At 36.5% G+C, this 20271-nt stretch overlaps 1 protein-coding gene across 2 annotated transcripts in view; it reads right to left on the bottom strand.

Annotated features, from left to right (window-relative positions):
• Positions 1-20271, bottom strand: part of TTC7B (tetratricopeptide repeat domain 7B) — a 117706-nt gene that overhangs the window by 59614 nt on the left and 37821 nt on the right. For both annotated transcript variants that reach the window (XM_064714576.1, XM_064714577.1), the window contains 9 exons: positions 18537-18615; positions 17214-17386; positions 13900-13963; positions 9188-9325; positions 6896-6979; positions 5587-5691; positions 4115-4232; positions 3867-3924; positions 242-314 (listed from right to left, as the gene is read on the bottom strand). In XM_064714576.1, the coding sequence (XP_064570646.1) occupies positions 242-314; positions 3867-3924; positions 4115-4232; positions 5587-5691; positions 6896-6979; positions 9188-9325; positions 13900-13963; positions 17214-17386; positions 18537-18615 (892 nt within the window). The remainder of the gene's footprint in view (positions 1-241; positions 315-3866; positions 3925-4114; positions 4233-5586; positions 5692-6895; positions 6980-9187; positions 9326-13899; positions 13964-17213; positions 17387-18536; positions 18616-20271) is intronic.

Here is a 20271-nt window from a genome sequence, read left to right as displayed (position 1 = left end):
GTGGAATTACTTCTGTCTTATTTCTGATCCTAGAGCTGGAAATAATGGCAGAATTCTGGAGAAGTGCATAAGACTGAAGGGGTTTGGAGAGAGTATTTCGGGGTTTTTTTCCATATATGTGAATAAGTGCACAAGGAAAATCAGGCTTTTATTGAGGAAATCTTCATCTCTGTTCATCCACAGATACAAATTCCAACCTTTATATGACAGCATGATGCTGCACTTTTAAAATATAACTAACCTGTCTGGAAATGGCAAGCTGCAGTGCCAAGTAGAATGCTGCCAAATGATCCGTTGGAGACAAACTGTGAGCCCTTAAAAACAAAGAAACAAAACAAAAATTAATTTCCCCCCTGTTCAGACAGGTTAGGCAGACCCATAAATGCATATATATTCATTTATTTATATTCAGATCTCTTCACTACATGTATACTCATATTTTGATAAAAGTGGTGCTCATTTCAGCAACTTTTCTTATGCTTCTCAATTATCCTTGATTTAAAAGAAGCACCTTGGGACATGAAAAGTCATTTTCAATAGAAAATAATTATATCATTTTTGCTTAAATCTTAAATCTTTAATACAAAATGATTCTTCAAATAAATTATACTCCTAAACAAACACTAGATGCCATTACTTAGAATATTTATAAAAAATTCATTAAACAAAGTTTTCTTACAGAAAAAAGGGGAAAAAAAATCCAAACATGAATTCCCCAGAACACCATGCCTTTAAACAGATGAATAATATCAACTTTTTCCCACTTTTAAAAAAATTATGTTTGGTATCTTCTTTTTAATATTTTGGTCAAATGCACACTCTGAGTCTTAGTCATTTTAGTATCCCATGGAAATTGTCCTTGTAATACATTCTACTATTTCCCCCTGTAATACAATCTTTCTGCTGCAAGGTGAGAGCTTTTTAGCAGGGGGATGCTTGAGCAGAAGGACAAAAAAAATTATGGCTGTATCCCAAATGATGTGTATTAAGTTCTGGGCAGGAAGCCTGGGACTATTTTTTTATTTACATTTGTTGCATTCTTTTAACTGAGTCTCACTTAGAACTCTAATGTGCAACAATCATCTTTGGAACATCTACTGAGTCACTTCCGTTGGGAGGAAGCATCAAAACTGACCTTTAAACCACAAAAACCACAGAGAACCTTCTGCTTCTGACCTGTGCATTTCTGCCTTCTCAACTCCAAACAGCTGTACAGGTCCATGATGTACATTAGCTTCGTAACTACACCCAAGATGTGTCAAAAAAGTTTAAAGTAATTAAGGGACAGCTCCATATTTTGTTAACTTCACCTGTAAATTGGAGACTAGATGCACAGGTAAAGACTAACAGGGTCCAGGACCAGTCCTTTTTTTAAATTTAAATTCACAAATTAAGCAATACTAAACAAGAACAATAGATTTTTACTTAGAGAGTACTTCTTCAGTAACCCAAGCTTCAGATAGTGAAAGAATTATTACTATCTATCTACCATTTGGTGAGTTCTGTGAAACTCCAAAGCATGCCAGCCACAGAAAAAGCACTGAAAGTCTTCCAAAAACAAAAAGTTGGTGAAACAAATACCCCTCAGTACTGAAGTGCGTGAAGACAGCAACAGGCACTTTCTTGAATGGCCACCAACACAAATTGGTAAGCCTTGAAATTTGACTTAGGCAAGGGTCCAAATTGTAACTGTATTTCTTCAGGAGCCCTATTTCTTCAGGAATTGGCCCTCTAGGCCTCTAGGTAGGTGATTTTAAAAATCCACAAAAAAATTTATTGGGAAAAAAAGAAAGACACATCAAAATACCAAGTCCAGTACAGGCCACTTGCTTTATAAACTGGTAGAAGACAGAGAATTTAACTTCCATCTCCTGGAAAACTTTTGTTTTTCAGATATGGTAAGAGAAACCAGGCATGACTGGTGTGCTGGGTGAAAGACAACGTAACACACAACAAAACAACAACATTTGAACAGAGATTGAGAAAAAGTAATTTCACAGTGATAAGAACTCAATATTGGCATGACCTGGCAATGCGCTTTTACTGGCCAGAAAGCCAACCATGTGCTGGGCTGCACCAAAAGAAGTCTGACCAGAGGGCAAGGGAGGTGATTCTCCCCTTCTATTCCATCCTCATGAGACCCCACCTGGAGTGCTTTGTCCAGGTGTGGGGGTCCCAGCACAGGGAGGATGTGGACCTGTCAGAGTAGGTCCAGAGGAGAGCCACCAAAACAACCAGAGAGCTGAAGTACCTCCCCTTTAGAGACAAGCTGAGAGAGTTGGGATTGCTCAGCCCAGAGAACAGAAGGCTCAGGAAGATGTTACAGCACCTTCCACCACCTAAAGGGGTCCTACAGGAGAGCTGGAGAGGAGTTTTCTACAAAGGTAGGTACAGAGAGGGTTAGTGTCTTCAGACTGGAAGAGAGTAGGTTTAGATTAGCTATTAGGAAGAAATTCTTCACTATGAGGATGGTGAGGAACACACTGGAACACACCCAGAGAAGTTGTGGATGCCCCATCCCTGGCAGTGCTTAAGGCCAGGCTGAAGATGGCTTTGAGCCATCCAAAAAATTGATTCTCAGAATTTTGAGAATCACTATTCTGAACTGGAGAATAGGGTCAGCAGACACTGAACTGGAATGGGTTAGCTTCACATTATGGTCCATTTCTTCCCTTGCTGTTCAAAGAATCCTCAAAAGAAAGCAATTCACTGTTGGGGTCTCAAAAGTAGTGAATGCACAGAATTGGTGAAAAATGGTTAGCAATGATGATTAAGTCAGTAGTGGTAAGAGGGATAGGTGAGGAACTGAGGTACAAACCAAGAGGTAGAAAGTTCAGTTTCAACATGGAGAAAATACTGAAGTAGTAAAAAAATCTATTAAAAGCACTAAGGAACAGAAGAGCAAAGATATGTTAAAACATACTTAAGTTAAAACAAACCTATGTTAAACATAGGAATTGCTAAGAGGAATTGCTAAGACAAGACAGAAAAAAGGAGCAACACATACCAGCCTCACTCTGAAGTTACCTGCAAAACACTTTTTCAATCCTATCCCGTCAGATATAAAATCACCACCAAAAAGCCAGGGCTTCATTTTCACATTAATGCACAAACCTGTTTCCCTACATTTAGGCTTACCTCACCAAAGAAGGGTTTTCAAGGGTATATAAACATAAAAGACTTATTTAGATGCCACAGCACTTTTGCCAGCTTTGTCACCAAGATTTGTTTCTTCTACAATTGGGGTAGAAATGTCATTATTCACCTGTTTATTGTCATTTCATTTGCAGAGTCCATGAGAATGAACTACTGTCATCCCCAAAGGCCCTGCTTCCAGGTAATGCACTTGGAAGATGGCATTTGCACTGCCATTGTCCACACTGTTACATTTCCAGATAGAATTTTCATTTTCCCCTAGCTTACTACCTCAAAACCTGCACTTCACCCTCAGCCCCTGCAGCACAGCCTCCATTATTGCTCTGCTTCTACAGAGATAATTGCAAAGGCCTCCTATACAATCTGATCAGTGGACAGCTCTTAGAAACATTATCTCATTGAACCACAGCTTGAAACCTTACACTGTATGGTTTTTCCTACTAGATGAGGATATTTGAGCAAATATTTTATACTAGGGAGCAACACAAATGTCTTTAAATAAAAGGAAATCCCTAGAAACAAATTTAGGTAATGCTGGCAGAAAATGATGGAAATAAATGCTAAAGAAATACATTCTGTTCTCATGATGGGAGACTCCCAGAGGTGAAGTTGTCATTACACCATCTTTTACAAGTGTCTCTTTTTAGAACACAATAAAAGCTTTGCACTACATATAGCAGAACAAAATGGAAAGATCAACACCCACTTACCTCTGAAATGCAAGAAGAGCCTTTCTCTGCAAGACCTCTTGCATCCCTCGCAAAGACGCTGAAAAGGATATATTTAATCAGTGCCACGAACGATGAGGAGATTGCATTCCACACACTAATTGAAGAAGCTTTAATACATTGACTGAAAAATGGTTGCACACGGAAGATTTAATGTCTATCATTCCTCCAGGTATCCATCTCTAGGCAGCATGAGAATTTCCAAGTGTGAATGTTTATTCCTATCTTACCATCAGTAGCCTGCAGACTGTAAGTCAACCCCAGTGCCAAGTAGCCTTTAGCTTTGAACTCTGATGTTTTGTCCCCGAGATCAACAACTGCTGTGGCAAACCTTTCAGCTTCTTCCAACTGAAAATATTACAAAACATTCACGTGAGTCAAAAACTAGCTAAATTATAGTATAATATATTATACTATATTATAATCTTACATTATAATGATAAGAATTCTCAGAATGCTCAGAATGTATATTATGCACACTGAACCTATTAAAATCTCAGCCATGATTGCTTTGAAGGAACACTTCATTTTTCATTAGACTTAGTTTTCTTGCTAAATACTGAGTAAAACCCACAGATTTTAAGCTGAAACACCTATTCCTATGATTGAGAGAAATCTGGCACAAAGCACACTTACTGTGCTTTTGCCTTTTTTCTTTTTTTTTTTCTTTATTAAAAAGGTATTTCTGGTCCATATATGCCATCTACCATTTTTTCACTTTATCAATAGAGTTCCTGACCCATGAACCATTTATTTAGAAAAATCAATCACAAGAACTATGGCTCCTAACCCTGTAAAAAAACAGTATACCATGCAGAACTCTGCTTCAAATACTGTATTGCTGAATGGTGCAAATTCATAAACAGAGAAACACATAAAAAAATCAAAGATTAGCTGCCATGCTAGCACATTATTTAATAATCTAGAAAGAAAAAAAAAGCCCATTTGAATCCATTCCAGTAACTGTAAATGCTAAGTACAGTAAGCTAGTCCATATGGACTCAATCCATAGGGAACAATTCACAGAACTAGGGTATACCTTAATCAAGGCTGCATTTTGTCAGCCTCAACAAGTCATGTTTGTGCTACTACACCACTTTCTCAACTGCTATATGTGACTTTTCCCTTCTCTTTTCCTCCTGTTTCAAATATCCTCATTCTTTAAAAATTACACAAGTATCTTGAAAACAGCATGATGATCTTTGATCACGTTAATGCTTTTATACAGATACACCCATTCCAAGTTTATCTAAAATACTCAACTGTCCCTATTACAAATTCATAAACCACAGCTGCCTGCAAACATGGTACCATCAGATGAGTCTCTTGATTATAAGAGATTTGTCTCATTATTTTCCAGAAAGTTATTTTCCTCTTGCAGAAAATTACTAAGTTGCATTCATGATCTGTCTTCCAATGAATTACTAAATTGCATTTATGATCTGTCCTCCAATGTTTCAAATTCTGTATATTTTAAGCTATGTCTGAGACCATTATCAGAATAGGCTACCTTGATAAACATAACCTCTGTCAAGTATTTCAAATTAGCCATTCAAACAGGGATGTACATGTGCATGTACATTGTGTGCTGTGTTTTTAGATATGCCCAAGTGCATGCAGTCACTGTGCAAAAGTATTTGCTACATCTCTAAACCAAGATTTTAGCACAGGTCTTGCTGAGAAGATAGAGGTCAGAGCTTACCCAGTGCAGAGATCCCATGCAGAGCTTTGCAGCAAGGAGTGGAATCGTTGCATCATCTGGTTTCAAACGTATACATTCCTTCAAGACTTTAACAGCTCGAGCAGACTGTTTAAAACATTTTCCATTTAAATTATTGAAAACATAAATGGGTTTCACAGATACACAATTCCTATTTACACCATTTACTTATTTTTCCTTTGTGAAGGAGACATTACTACACATTTTGTTGACAATTGGTCAAAGCTCCTCAAGCCAGTAAAAGACAAGACTTTAGGCACTGCTATTGTTATCTAACTCCACAAACTTTCATTAAGCATCCCCAGAAGAATGTAATTCCAATGGTTCACAATTCAGTTTTGAGATGCATCTAAAACTTTGCTAGGCCTGTAAACTCACAGTAATTGAGCCAGACAAATGAAAGAGAAGGAGTGGGACAGAGTTTTCTAAACAAGCAGTGTTTTGGTGTTCTTTGGGAGTTAAAACAACACACAGGAATAGGTCTGATATAAGACAGAATGGCACTGCTCCTCTTTTTTTTTAACTTATTTGGGTCCATCCAATCACAGTTTGGAAAATAACTCAAAGTAAACAGAGTTGGAAGAAAAATCAAGTCTCTCAGGAACCCATGTGCTGCTAAAATATTTCCTAAGGAAAATACATTCCTTTCCCCCATTCTGAAAATAAGCAAAATATCCCATTGAAAATTATATTTAAGAAAACTAGTTGTTTACATTACACGTGAATGTATTTTCTGTAACATGACAGCAAAAAACAAAAATAACTGAAAACAGAGAATTGCATCTAAAAGCTTAAGTTCCTGGTTTAGATCAAATTTTTTTAAAATCCATTATTTGCACAGAATACAGAGTCTCAAAGGCAGCAATATTAAGGAAGATAAAGTCAGAAATTTCCAAAGAAAAAAAAAAAGAAGAGTATCACGAATCAGCATTAATTTGTACCTAAGTATAAAATAAATTAAGTCATCAAAAACACACTTACACAAGTTTTACAGGATAATAGGATCTGGTATAATTCACTGCTTGTACTCAATCTGCTTATTTTAAGATTATTGGCAAGATAGTTGTTATCATCATTTAAGTTAGAAACTATTCAAATAACAACATTCTTTGTACAGCACTGGGAATAAATTCAGGAGTACAGCATACTTTGTTGATTCAAGAATTAGAATTATTTTCAAAAACACTACAGATGAAAATTATGGAAGTGCTAAACATTGTTATCAAAGGCCATCAATATTATGAATATAGAATTATATACACAAGAATTATATGAAAAAATTTAGACTTACTTTTCCTGCTGCCATCAAGGACAATGCAAACTGATACCAGAGATGGAACTCTTCAAATGCAAACTTCATGGCTCTTTCTAAACACTAAATATGGGGGGAAGGGGGGGGGAATTGTTATTTCAGCTCACGCTCTTCAATTATTGAGAAGACACACTAGTATTAAGACTTCTTATAGACTCTTATCTAACATACATGTAATAAAAAAATTAAATTATTCAAATACATGAAAATAGATGCCAGATTGTATATGGAAAAGAATTTAACAGCTCTGTAAGTCATCTCTTCTTGTAGGACACTTACAAGCTCAATATCATGCATCCCACAAAGCTTAAAATGAAATTGATTACAACCAGAGTACTATTGTTTAGGAAAGAATTGACAGTATAAAGTTCCTTCATCTAGTTGAAGCTACCCTAAGAAATTGAAAGCCCATTATATACAAACTTGATAAAAACATGAGCCCTTTTCAGTTAAGAACGTGACTTGGCATTAGAACAGTTTAACAAGGATGAGACAGATTTTTGATCATTTCATATTCTTATATAACAACCAACTACTTCTGTAAGTAATCAGGTCTAGCTAAACCAGAAGGGAGCAAGAAGATACTGGAACTGGTGGGTGAATACTATTTCTACAGTTAGAATAATTTCCCAATTTTTGATTTAATCTACAACTGCTCCACCAGAGCAATCAAAATCAGCTCAAAGAGAATAAAACCCTAAAAAATTAAATTCCTATTATATAACTGAACAGAATGTTTTAACATTTCTGAATATGTGTTTATTACAATACTTCAAATTATAAAAGTTACAGACTATCGGCAGCAGGATTTGAGGGCAGATATCTTCTACTCACTAAACCTGCAATGTTCCCATAAACATACTGGTTCTTCAACATTCTAAAAAAGACAAAAAACCCACAACAAAAAGCCCTGCAACAAAACTATCAATGACACCACATAAAATGTAAGAATCAGATTTGGAATCCAGGGCTGCTCTATCCCTGCCTAGTTGTTAGTCTTCTATATAAAACTGAAAGGTTGCCAGTCACTTAGAGAAAAAAAGAAATCAAAATTTTCAAGGTTTTTTGGTCTCTTGATTGTTTGTTTTTTTAAATACTTGTTGACATCTCTTGTTTTGGAAGTTCTAGACTGAAATATATGGAAGGCCACCTCTTGCACCTTTAGTGCAACCACCTAAAACTACAGGAAGGTGATTGTGTCTGTAGTGACAAGTAAATGAAAATATTCCTGATTAGATTATGTTGCCTGTGTGAGCATTGTACTCCTTTGCTCTGTGAAACACCTTCCATTGTACTGATCTAAACTGACTTGCATCCCAACTGGCACCCATGAAGTACTTTCAAGAAAAAGAATACTGAAACTGAGGGTTTAACATCATGTGAGATGCAGATAAATGGGTGACCATTAACATATACCACAGAAAAACTAGAGCACTTTTTTTTTATCTTTTTCTTAATAGAAGTCCTCTTATATGGTAGAGAGAAACCATTTCTCAATGACTCAATTCCTGAGTATGCCTTCATATTCTTTCTGGAGATTAATAATTAATTGTGGTCGGCAACAGTACCCTGCTGCTGGGTGAGCCCTGTTTCAGCAGGAGAAAGATCTGCTCTGCCCAAAGAGCTGTAGCTGTTTCACAGGTACAAAACTTTTAACAATAATTGGCAGTTTCCTGAAGAAGTTGCCACAAACAACAAACACAAACATGCTACATAATGAAACAGACAGTGAGGTAAGTAACACATTTCCCAAAGACCTGCACATTTTTTTAATGACTTTATTTTCTTTTTATTAACTTCAAAATTATTATAAACTGTAAGGACTATGGATGACCTCAAATATTAAGAAGTATAAAAGAAAGTTTTCTTCTAAAATCCTCATTCATTAATAATATTTTTTCTAGGAAATAATATTTACCATTTCTATATCCAGAACCACTTTTATTTTTTGCCATTCCTTCTTGCTCTCGACATTAACTGTGTACCCTTTTAAGCAGATCCATGCATCCCCACCTAAAAATGATGTGCATTTCTGTGGCACTAAACATCCACCACACCTTCCATGCAACTTTTCTTGTTTGGCCACCTCAAGTCACTTGTATAAATTTAGACAGTAAACATTTTGGGGTGGAAACTACCTCCTGTATTCATAAAGCAGTCAGAATAACAGTGTCCTATATTTGTTTCAGCTCTTTCTTACTACCACAATTAACATGATTAACAGAAAACAGCAAAAATGCCACAGATGAACATTCACTACTATCAACAAACCTCTGAAAGCATTTCATACTGGCCTCTTCTTCCCAAGGCTATTGTAAGTAAATCATAGACTACAGATGCACTTTGCAAACTGATGATGCGATCGTTCTTGTGCTCTGGTATTCTGCTCAGTACAGCATCACGGTTAGCCTGAAACACACCACAAAGAGAGAAACCAAGGCAGCCATTAGAATTCAAGCTATTTTTTCACCCCAGTTACTACCATTCTACTCAGCCTCACTGTCAGTAGCTGCTATAAGGGATACAAAGATATCTGATACTAATTTATAGATAAAAAGAATTACCAAATTTATATATTAGTGGCAAGACTGGTGTTTCTACATGGACCTATTTTTAATTACTTCATTCTAATTCCATAATCTAAGTAATGTATTTAAAGTTATTGAAGACTTCTCAGAAAAAAAAAAAAGAAGGTATATTTTCAATATAATGGATATACATCTATGAAAATATCTCTTTATTTTTTGTGTGCTAGTAAAACATACTAAAAGGATCTTCAAATCCTCTACTCCAGCTTCTGTAAAATAAGGTAATCAACTTCTTTTCTCTTCACAACATTATGACACTCATCTCACTTGTGAATGGTAACATGCCCAGGATAACCCACTATCACCTTCAGCAGTTACTACTGAGAAGTGAAAACTGATCCTGGTTCTGGGCACAGTTTTGGAATCAGGCCATGTTTGCAGTAAGAGTTTGCACTTTGTTTTGTGAAAGGCATGTTGCAAACCTAATTCCTTAAGTAAAGTGTTCCTTTTGGGAAGGAAGAAAGCTGAGCTAGAAATGGATTAAATGAATTGACCATGTTCACAGAGAAACCATGTTCAAGAGCAAAGAACGAAATTCAGGTCTCAGAGTAGTTAGTACCTCCCTGAACTACACAGTGCTTATCCCACTTTATGATCAAACCTCTGAAAACACATTATCTTGCTATCCTATCTATTTCTAGTTTTGTTGGTGTTTAATATTCCCATTGCACATTGGTACAAATTCAAGTATATCTGGCAGTCTGCAATCAGAAGTCAAAGACACTTCTCTCTCCTTATCCCCCTCTTTATTTTTAGCTTCACTGGGCATGGCCCCCTTAGGACATTTACTTAAAACTATTAGATTTTAATAGGTAGCTTATTTCCCCCTCTTATAGATGCAAAAAATGACACACAATAAGGGATAATAAATTTTTTCTCCACTTCAACAGCGTAACATTTTAAGCTCTGAACAAATTCAGTACATCTTTAAAATCAGAATAAATAAATACTGAAATTTTTTCTAAGAGATACATGGAATGCAAAATGCACAGACATCTCAGGAATTATCAGCTGAATAATCCACATCTTAGTTTGAAACAACCCCACACATGCACACACACACACCCCCAAAGAGATATTTTGCTTTCTTTTGATCAAGAAGTCTTTGGCTTTTACTTTTTACACTGCATAAATATTCAGTCAACTTCAAGAACTTCTTTTTAACTCCACCTCTAATCACTATTTGACTCAGTTCCTTGCAAGTTTTGAACAAGCTGTGAACTAGCACTTCTTGTGAAACAGTGGTTGACAATGCCAAAGCACAAGGATGTCTCATAATTGTTACAGATATCTTGTGTATCTGAACAATCATTTTCTTGGTAATTATAAACAGAAAGTATGTAGGAATGGAAGTGCTCAGTATTTCAGAAGTGCCATGGTGTCAGACACTCTGAGATGGCAGTCAGACTGCAATGTGTCATCTGGCCACACTTCCACCTGTAACACACTTGAGCAGTGTAACTCAGCACACCCTCAGAGCCAGTGCTCAGCCATTTTTCCACTGGTTAAGAATCTCCCACAAAGCTGAGCCCAGGAGGTGATGAGGAGTGACACAAAGTCTAGTTGGAGGCCAGGAACATGCGGTGTGTCCCAGGGACGGATACTGGGCCTGATCCCAAGCGTGTTTGCTGAACTGAAATGCCAAAGGGCTGTGCTGCCACGCAGAAGGACCTCAACAGGCTGGAGCAATGAGCTGACAGAACCTCAGCAAAGCCCTCAGCAAAGTCCCACACCTGGGAGGGAACAAACCCAGGCACCATACATGCTGGGCACTGCCCAGCTCAAAGGCAGCTTGACAGGAACACACCTGGGGGTCCTGGTTATCACCCAAGGTTAGCAGGAGGCAGCAAGGTGCCCCAGCTGGAAAAAAGGCCATTGATAGCCCAGGCAGCACCAGAGGAGCGCTGCCAGCAGGCTGAGGGCAGTGATCCTTCCCCTCTGGTCAGCACCGGTGAGGCCACACCTGCAGTACTGGGTCCAGTTCTGGACTCTCTAGTACAAGAGACATGGAGCTACTGGAGAGAGTCCAACAAATGCTCCCCAGGCTGTATTAGACACCAGAGGAACTCTTCTATGAGGAAAGGCAGAGAGAGCTGTGACTCCTCAGCCTGGAAAAGACAATGCTCAGAAGGGGAGCCTTATCAGGGTTAGAAATATCTGCAGGGAGGATACAATGAAAAGGGAGGCAGGCTCTTTCCAGTGGTGTCCAGTGACAGGACTAGAGGCAATAGACATGAACTGAAACACTGAAGGTCCCCTCTGAAGATCAAGAACCTTTTTTTTTTTGCTCTGAGGGTTAATGAGCAGTGGCACAGGCTGCCCAGGGAGGCTGTGGAATCTTTCTCTTTGGAGATACTCAAAAGTTGTCTGGAGAGAGATGCAGCCTGCTCCAGGTGGCCCTGTGTGAGCAAGGGACTGGACAAAATGACCTCCAGAAGTCTCTTCTAAACATAATCATTCTGTGATTCTGCTACCACAACTCAGCTGACATGCAGCAACACATACATGCACTGTTAACTTGAGGATGTCACATCACAGAAACACAGGATGGTTGGGGTTTGAAGGGACTTTTTAAAGATCATCCTGTCATGGGTGGGGACACTTTTCACCAGACCACATTGCTCAGAGCCCTGTCCAACCTGGCCTTGATTGGGGTATTTTCTTACTAATTCACAGACAATGAAAGTAAGGGATCATAGTACTTTAACAACACAATAGCATATCAAAACACCGTTACTCAGTCTTCTCTAAGTGTTATTTCTTTCCGAGATATTGGTTTCAGAATCATAAATCATATACTACTTCACAACTACTACAGCTAGAAAGTTAGCATGCACTGAAGCTGAAATAACAGGTCTCAACTCTCAGAAAGGTACATTTGTAATGATGAATATTTTTATGCTCAATCTTCCCCTTTTCCCCCTCCAAAACTAATTTGAACAAATGACTTAGCCAAAGTAAGTCAATCATGTCAAAGATTATACTCCCCCGAAACAAACTCTTTTGCCCGAAATAATCTGCAATAATTACTGTAAAAAAATTTGAAAGCTTGCTAAAGGTATATGCTCTACAGTGACAGTATTTGATATAATTAGGCAGAACTAACTCACAAAGGAAAAGCTGTAAGTAACCTGAAATGACACTTAACAAGGCAGTACTTTTAATTTGGTTTTTGGCTTCTTAATGATGATACTACACAGCAATCAGCAGTCAGATCTTGCAGAACTGGGACTGCTTTCACTTCACACCAAGACCACAGCTCACATCAGAATTCTCTACATCTTCACTGCTGCACACTACAGAGAAACAGGCAGCATCCCTCAGCATATTCTGTAGCAAAACCAACATATGATAAGTCGAAATGTTTGCTCAGCTGATTTTTTTGTGTTATGAAAATCAGAATCTAGACAGAATTTTTAGATTCTGTCACGAATACTGCAAGGCAGATCACTAGGAATGAGGAACGCAGTTAGCACTACAATGTAAATATCTGCCACCTTAAAACAGTTAAACTAGGACAATGTTCATTGAAATGTTCTGATCCTATTTATCTGTAGCAAAACAGAAATTATGCCAAATCATGTAAGCATTTGAATCACCTGTAGAACTTAAAAGACTACATCTCATTGATGTGCAGTGAGACAGACTGCATGATGCCTGAGACTGTAGAGATTTCACCCCTCTAGCTAAAAAAAAAAAAAACAGCAAAAGCTCCAGCATTTTATTTTATCTGAGAAAATAAAACTGACATGGTATGAGAATGTCAGTATGTGGCAGTTGATTGATGCCTAGCAGAAAATATGGCAGGTTGATAAAGGGCAGAAGTAGACCATTGAAAGGAATCATTTATTGAGGAAATGGGGACATTTAAAAAAATAATTCAGTAGCCAAGACTGAATGTCAGTATCATTAAAAATAATTTATAAATTTGAGTGACTGAAGTTTAATGCACAAAGGAAGGTACTTTTTGACCATGTTTATTATGCTCTTCTAGTAGTATTTAATTTGCGTTTTACAACAAAAATAACTTAGATTTTGTGTCTGTCTGAATAGCAACCAACTGGTGCAACAATGCTTCATACTGGTCAGTGATGCCAAATGAAGGACTTGGCTTGTTCACCTGCCTCTGGCTGGAACAAGGCTGGGTACAGCCAGCCCAAAGGAGAAAAATTCCATAACACTTGCAGACCTCATCTAGCTGGCTCAGAGAATCAAAAATTTGAGTTTCAGCAATAACTGCCTGCTTTCCTAACAGAAAATAAAAGAAAAAGCAAAGGCTTGAGAAAAAAAAAAGCCCATTTTAACTAAAAATGAAACAAACCAACCAAACCAAACCAAACAAACCAAGGAAGGCACACACATACAGAAAATGCACATTCACTCTATTTTACCTACCATAGATTCACTAATAAGCAGCAACAGTAAGGCTTCTTCTGTATTTTCTTGAGGACAGAAGATGCTGTTCAAAATGAAAATTTAATTATTTAAGCAGAACACATTACTTTTATGAGTAATTCACATACATATATTAAAGCACTGTAAAAACTGGAAAATGTCCAAAAAAGAAAAGGAAAGTAACTTGCATTAAAAAATCAATTTGTTAAAATGCATTTCTTTGCAATGCTCTGTATTTGCATTTCAGAAAAGTTGGCTGAACACAATAAAAGAACAAAACTACCACAGCTGTCAGAGTTGAACTTATTCAAATATCCCAAAATTGAACATAATTTGACAACTGTAAACACTAAACCCATAGTGTAACTAGCCTGTTACACCTAATCTGTCTGAGCTCCATCTACATCACTGATTCAAGTGCTGGCAAGAGGAAACCCTCAGACAAGAACAGGAGAACTTTTGTATTTTAGGCAGTATGTGGAGACATACTTCTATCAGTCTTTAAAAAATTTTTGCTGATGCTTTCAATAGCTATGAATATTTTTAAATAGATCCATGACAATCTCCACCTGTTCGCCTCAGCCAGTCTTAGCTCTAAGTAGTAGAATTATTTGCTTGTAATGAAGTACAGTTCCTTCCAACTTAATGCTGAAGGTTTGCATAGGACTAGTTTCTAGACTTTAGTGTTTTCTCTGAATACTGGATACTTTCTGAAAACTCTTCTAAGCTGGTGGACAGACAACAGTAATCTGCATTGGGTACTGGCAGGAATTCATCAATCCATGTGCATATACATTAAAAAATCCCCCAAATCACTGACTATGTTTTATCTGTTCAGCTTTCTTCCTCTAAACTATTTCTGAATTAGCCCAAGCAGTATTTTCTATTAATTCAGTCCATTAGTTCCACAATTGCCTAGTTAAATGGAGAAAATTATTTGTTGCTGTTAGTAATCAATTCCTATAGTCCCAAGGATGTTTAAACTACAATACATTATAGACAGGAAGCAAAACTTGTCTGACATTGAAACATCTTTTCAGGTTTTTTTAAAGTACTAGAAATATAAGCAGTAATTCAATGCCTGAAAGAAAAGAGAAACTAAAAGACATCTTAATTCCAGGCAGTTTGAAAGCAACATTGTGAACGTATTGTGGTAATACACAACAGCTAAGACCCCAGGGCAGCTGTTCTGTTGTTGTATTTTTATTTTTTAATCAATGCAACTGCTCACCAGATTTTTAAGAGTATTCCAAATCTTAGAATTTAGCATATAATTTGTTATTACATAACAAAAGAAATTTCAAAACATAGTTAGTCATGAATAAGAACCACCCACGATGAGGAATGAGGAGTGATGAGGAAGCATCAGAGTGCTCCTTATTTAACAATTCACTCCTCTATGCAGAATTTAACAACCTGGAAGAAGATTGAACCTGACCAACTGACAATGGCACCCAGAAAGTAGAATAATGACTGGAAAGAGTTGCTGGAGAAATTATTCTCTCAGAGAAAGAAGAAATGCTGCCCCAAAAAGTACTACTAAAAAGCCACTTATCAAAACAAAAGCAAACATTATTTCGTCTAGCAATTTCAAACGTATTTTTGTAGATATGTTGATGTTTATCTCAAACAAAATCCTCCCGTGCAGAAATTAGTGAGACATTTCTTTGACCTTAGCAAAAAAGCTCAGTTAAGTTGACTGAACTAATCTTCTGTTTGTCCTGATAGATGCAGGCACATGAGTAAAATAATTTCAGTGTAACAGGGCAAAAGAAGCAACTGAAAACATGAAACAGCTATCAACCAAAGGCAAACCATGGAAGTTATGTTCATTTGAAGAACTGGTTCAAGTAAACTGAAGAAGCAATAACACAGAGATCTAAAAAACCATAAATGCTATTAGCCAAATTACACCTATAATCCTCATAGGAACACAATGCAGTTATTTAATGTCAGGCAACATACTTAGAAAAAAGTGCATTGCAGATTCAGAGTTGGTGGTCAAAAGAATACCTAGGAAAAAATTTCCTAAATGTCATTGTCTTTGATACTTGCTTTCAGTCACTGCTGGAGATGAGATGCTTGGCTGGACATACTTTATGTGGTATGGTATTAACCAGTCTGACCTGATGAAAGGTCATATAAAATTAATTACATGCGCTGTTGAAATTGTGGAACTCCTCACCTGCACGTGCCAAGAACAAGAGAACTAAACTGAACAAAACCCCACTTTTGCAGGAAGCATGTTGCTGTGAAGGATGAGTTGAGAATGGAGAACATAAGTTTGAAAGACTGAGCCTGAGAAACCTGCTGTAACTATTCTGGATGCAGGAAGGAGAACTGCTAGAAGTCTTTGAAGATAAAGGCCATTCTATTTAATAATAGTAAAGACATCATAATTATGTGGGCTTGCTGCTGTGTAAAAGATTCATTAATGGAACTCTGAAAAAAAATACAGCTAAACAACTCAAATGGTGTCATGTTGCAGGCATTTATGTTACAATATAAAGTGAACACTAAAACAAAACATCCCTCCATTAAGTAAGTAGGGCTACTTCCATAGTCAAGATACTAACTTTGAAGAAAAATTTCAAATTCAAGGAAATGGCTATCCATATTTAATAGTAACCCTATTGGTGATTAGTTTGGGAAAAAAAGTTACATTTTCAAGAAGGAAGAAATATACCATAGCTACTCTAGAATTCACTATGAGATGTAACAGACAAAAGTGAACCAAAAAGTATCACTTACCTGATTTAACAAAAGATTAAAACTGAATTAAAAGGTGGAATCATAAAAGAAATGCCAAAACTAATCTAAGATGATAACTAAAAGATTAGCCTTGGAAAATAAACTAGCTTTGAAACTGCTAGATAAATTTCTAGACATGTTATTTTTTCATAATGCTTCCTGGACCAACTTGAATCTCCATAACATTGAATATTTCCTTTCTATGATAAAGCATATAATAGATGTCTAGAAACAGCACATAACTTTTAAAATGTGTAGTATCTGATTTGCTACCCAGTTCATGTTTTCTTTTGTATCCCAAATATAATAAGAGATATTAAGTCTATCATATACACCAGGATAAAAAAAATATTTCTGAACTAAGAACAAAAGGTCTAATGTATGCAGTGCAAACTTCCCCTGGGAGAAGCATATTTCTTCCCTGGTTCTCCTCAGAGAATCTATTTATCTATCCACACACTGCTAAATTCCTTCTACATTTTCAAAAATGCAAACTAAATTATCCAGTGCACTGGGTAACAACTGCAAGTATAGAAACAAAAGAAGTTTAAACTCAGCCATACTTCTCTCCAGTGTATACCCGTGGTCTCCTACTGAGTGCATAATTCTTCATATTGGAACCTTTTCGCAGTGGATCATCAAGGGGTGATTGGTGAGGAGGATCTTCCAGGGGATTCCAGTAACTCTGTTCACACATACCTCGTAACAAAATTTCTGCAAGTTGTCTTGCTATTGTCTGTAAAAGCAAAAGATAAATATTTTCCCTAGAAATGCTGAATACAAACTCTTAAAAATGCTCAGATTTTTTCTAATGACGACTATTTATATGGAATGTATTTTTGTACTCTATAACATCGAAAAAAACCAGCCATGATGCTGTTTACAAGGTAAAAGTACCCAGTTCAGTTCTCTAAACACGAAGAAAAATAACAGCAATAACAAACAATTTTTCCTTTTTGTTAGTTAATCCAGATACTTCTGAAGTATAAACAACTCAGCTGCTACTCCTAAGAAAATCAATAACCTAAGATGCTCAATAACACCCACTGCCTCTTCAGACCTGGAGCAGTTGTTTGCATAGGAGAGAACACAGTGGAGCAGTCCAAGTCACAGAGAGCACCAGCACCCTAAGATGTGCATCTTCCACCTTAACTCCTTTATCATAAGAAGTTCTTCATCCTATTAAAATTTGCAATACTATCCTTCTCCATTGAAAGTCTAGTATTAAATAATTTTAATATATTTACTAGGAATCAGTTATTGAATTAATTAAGAAATCACTTACCTTCCTTACTACTAGGAAGTACTACTTGGAAGTTTTAAAGGCCCAGTATTAGGAAACTAATCTAGGATATTTTGAAAATAATTACATGGCAGTAAAAAATGAGCCTCTACTTTTATTATATAAAAGATTCAAGGTTCTGACAATATAAGTGACAAATATTCATGATTTTGCTTTTATGGTTTTCCTTTAAGAGGCTTTATAACTTGATAGCCTTCAACTTGATAGAAACCACACAAAAATGATGCTTTCTGTTCTCACCCCCACTACCTTACAGAACATAAAACTACATTGACTCATAAATAAGGCAATTATAACTAAGGCTGAAAGTATGGTCAATCAGAGACCCGTCAGGTTCTAATTATAACCACAAACAAGAAAAAGGAATAGGGAGGAGACTGGGTACAAAACATTCTTTACTTTAATCATTCATTAATCATTCTTAAGCCAGGAAATGTAACCTTATAAAGTGTTGGCTAACAGGTCCTTATCAATATGCTACATATCCAGCTATTTGTCTCTAACTCATCCACTCATCATTTGTGTTTTCTCTGCCTACTGAAACTCAGATGGTAGAGTAGGAAAGGAGTTTAATATAACTCACCATTCGCAGGTTTTGTGTAGTTCTTGTTTCGACAGCTCTTAGTAACTCTCTAAATCTACCAACTCCTCTTGTCAAGTTCCTGTATATAAACATAGAATTTGACAGTATTCCAACTTGGATGAAGTAACACCTTAAAATATTACTCAATAAAATAGTTAAAATCCATGCTACATTTTTTTTTTTCCTTTCTTAGTAGCCTCATTGCCTTTCTGTGAGATGGATATATAGAGATATTCATCTGGGAACCTCACCACTGATTACTGTAACAACATTCCCTGACAGTTTATTGAAAAAAGAAACATTTTCATGATCAGTACATAGATCAAAGGAAAGCAAGGAAAAAAGTAAGAAGCAACCATCTCAAAAAGAAAAAAGGAAAACCAAAGTTTTTTTCATTGCTACAGCAGTTCAAGTTTTCAATTCCATTAGGTTTCAAGTATAAACCTTAAAAAAAATCCATTTTAGCTGCCCCTTAATACCTTAAAACAGGGAGATTAAAAATTAGTAAATCTTGTAACCCTGAAAGCAAGACAAAACATAAAATTTTGAACTCCTTTTCAAAAAGATAAGAGCACAAACAGTTTAAGGCCCACTGTGTGGCCAGAAGAGGACTGGGGGATCAGTGTTCAGTTCTTGACTCTGACGTGCTTTCCATGTGGCTTCTGCAATCCAAGTTTCTCCATCTACACTTCTTCCACATCTGCTGCCTAAACAGCTTTGGCAGAGATTCAAGACCCTCAGAGGCATCACTGATATTTTAGCAGGTCTGAACTTTCTTCTCAAACAATGTATTATATTGAATGGTCTTATAGCTTTACCTTTTTCTCACCTCTTTATCAGTTGTTTGGAGGTTTTATTGTACATAAAAGCAGTTGAAAATATTCTACTTTATATTAATACAATTTGTCTTTGAACTGGTGAAGGATTGGGTTAGCTTTAGGTTGACCTGAACAACAGAATTCTGCAACGTGAACACAACAGATAGGACAACCATTTCACTACTTCAGGTTTAGTTACAAAAGAAAATTATTTGATCAAAAGTGTATTTTGTGGTAAATCATTGCTGTTACATCACATATTGTCTTAAAGTGTGATGTTATGTGCAAGCTGCATAGCATTCACTTAACACAGCCAAAAGAGACAAGAATTATTACATATTCTGTAGGCTTTCTATAAGTAAAAGCACTATTGCACTGCACTATAAATCAGATGTTAAAACTGCCTTCCTTGTTGCTGTCTCTATTTAAAAATATGTTTAAAATACTGACTTTTGAACTGCAGGTCTGTACAAATTCAAAAAAAGCCAGTATTTTTATACAGGTACTTTCTTTCAACTCAGTTGCAGAATATCTGAAAGTAGTGTTTGATGCAAGAGATCTTGCTATAGGACTGTAGGACTCCTATCACTTTACCTAGAGACCTACTCATTTATCTTACTCTTCAGATTACATGACAGCCCTGTTCTGTTTTACATAACAAAGGATCATCAGGTTATTTCAGAAACTTTAGTTTCCACACATTTTTCACTAGCATGGGCATCATCTTTCATCAGCACAAATTCATCTTCTAAAATACTTTTATATAAAAGCTAATTTTAAAAGAAGTAGCATGACCAAGTAACAAAACCCATATGAATGGTTCAAAGTTATGCTAAAGAATGCCACCAGTTGGCTAGAGAAATAATCATCAGTCACACAAGACATAAAAATTGCTTGTAAAAAGCCCATGTGCTACA

The sequence above is a fragment of the Zonotrichia leucophrys genome, chromosome 5 (genome assembly GCF_028769735.1).
Source record: "Zonotrichia leucophrys gambelii isolate GWCS_2022_RI chromosome 5, RI_Zleu_2.0, whole genome shotgun sequence".
In the NCBI taxonomy this organism is placed as follows: Eukaryota; Metazoa; Chordata; class Aves; order Passeriformes; family Passerellidae; genus Zonotrichia; species Zonotrichia leucophrys.
Note: the sequence above shows the minus strand (reverse complement) of the source record. Positions and strands in the feature narration are given on the sequence as shown.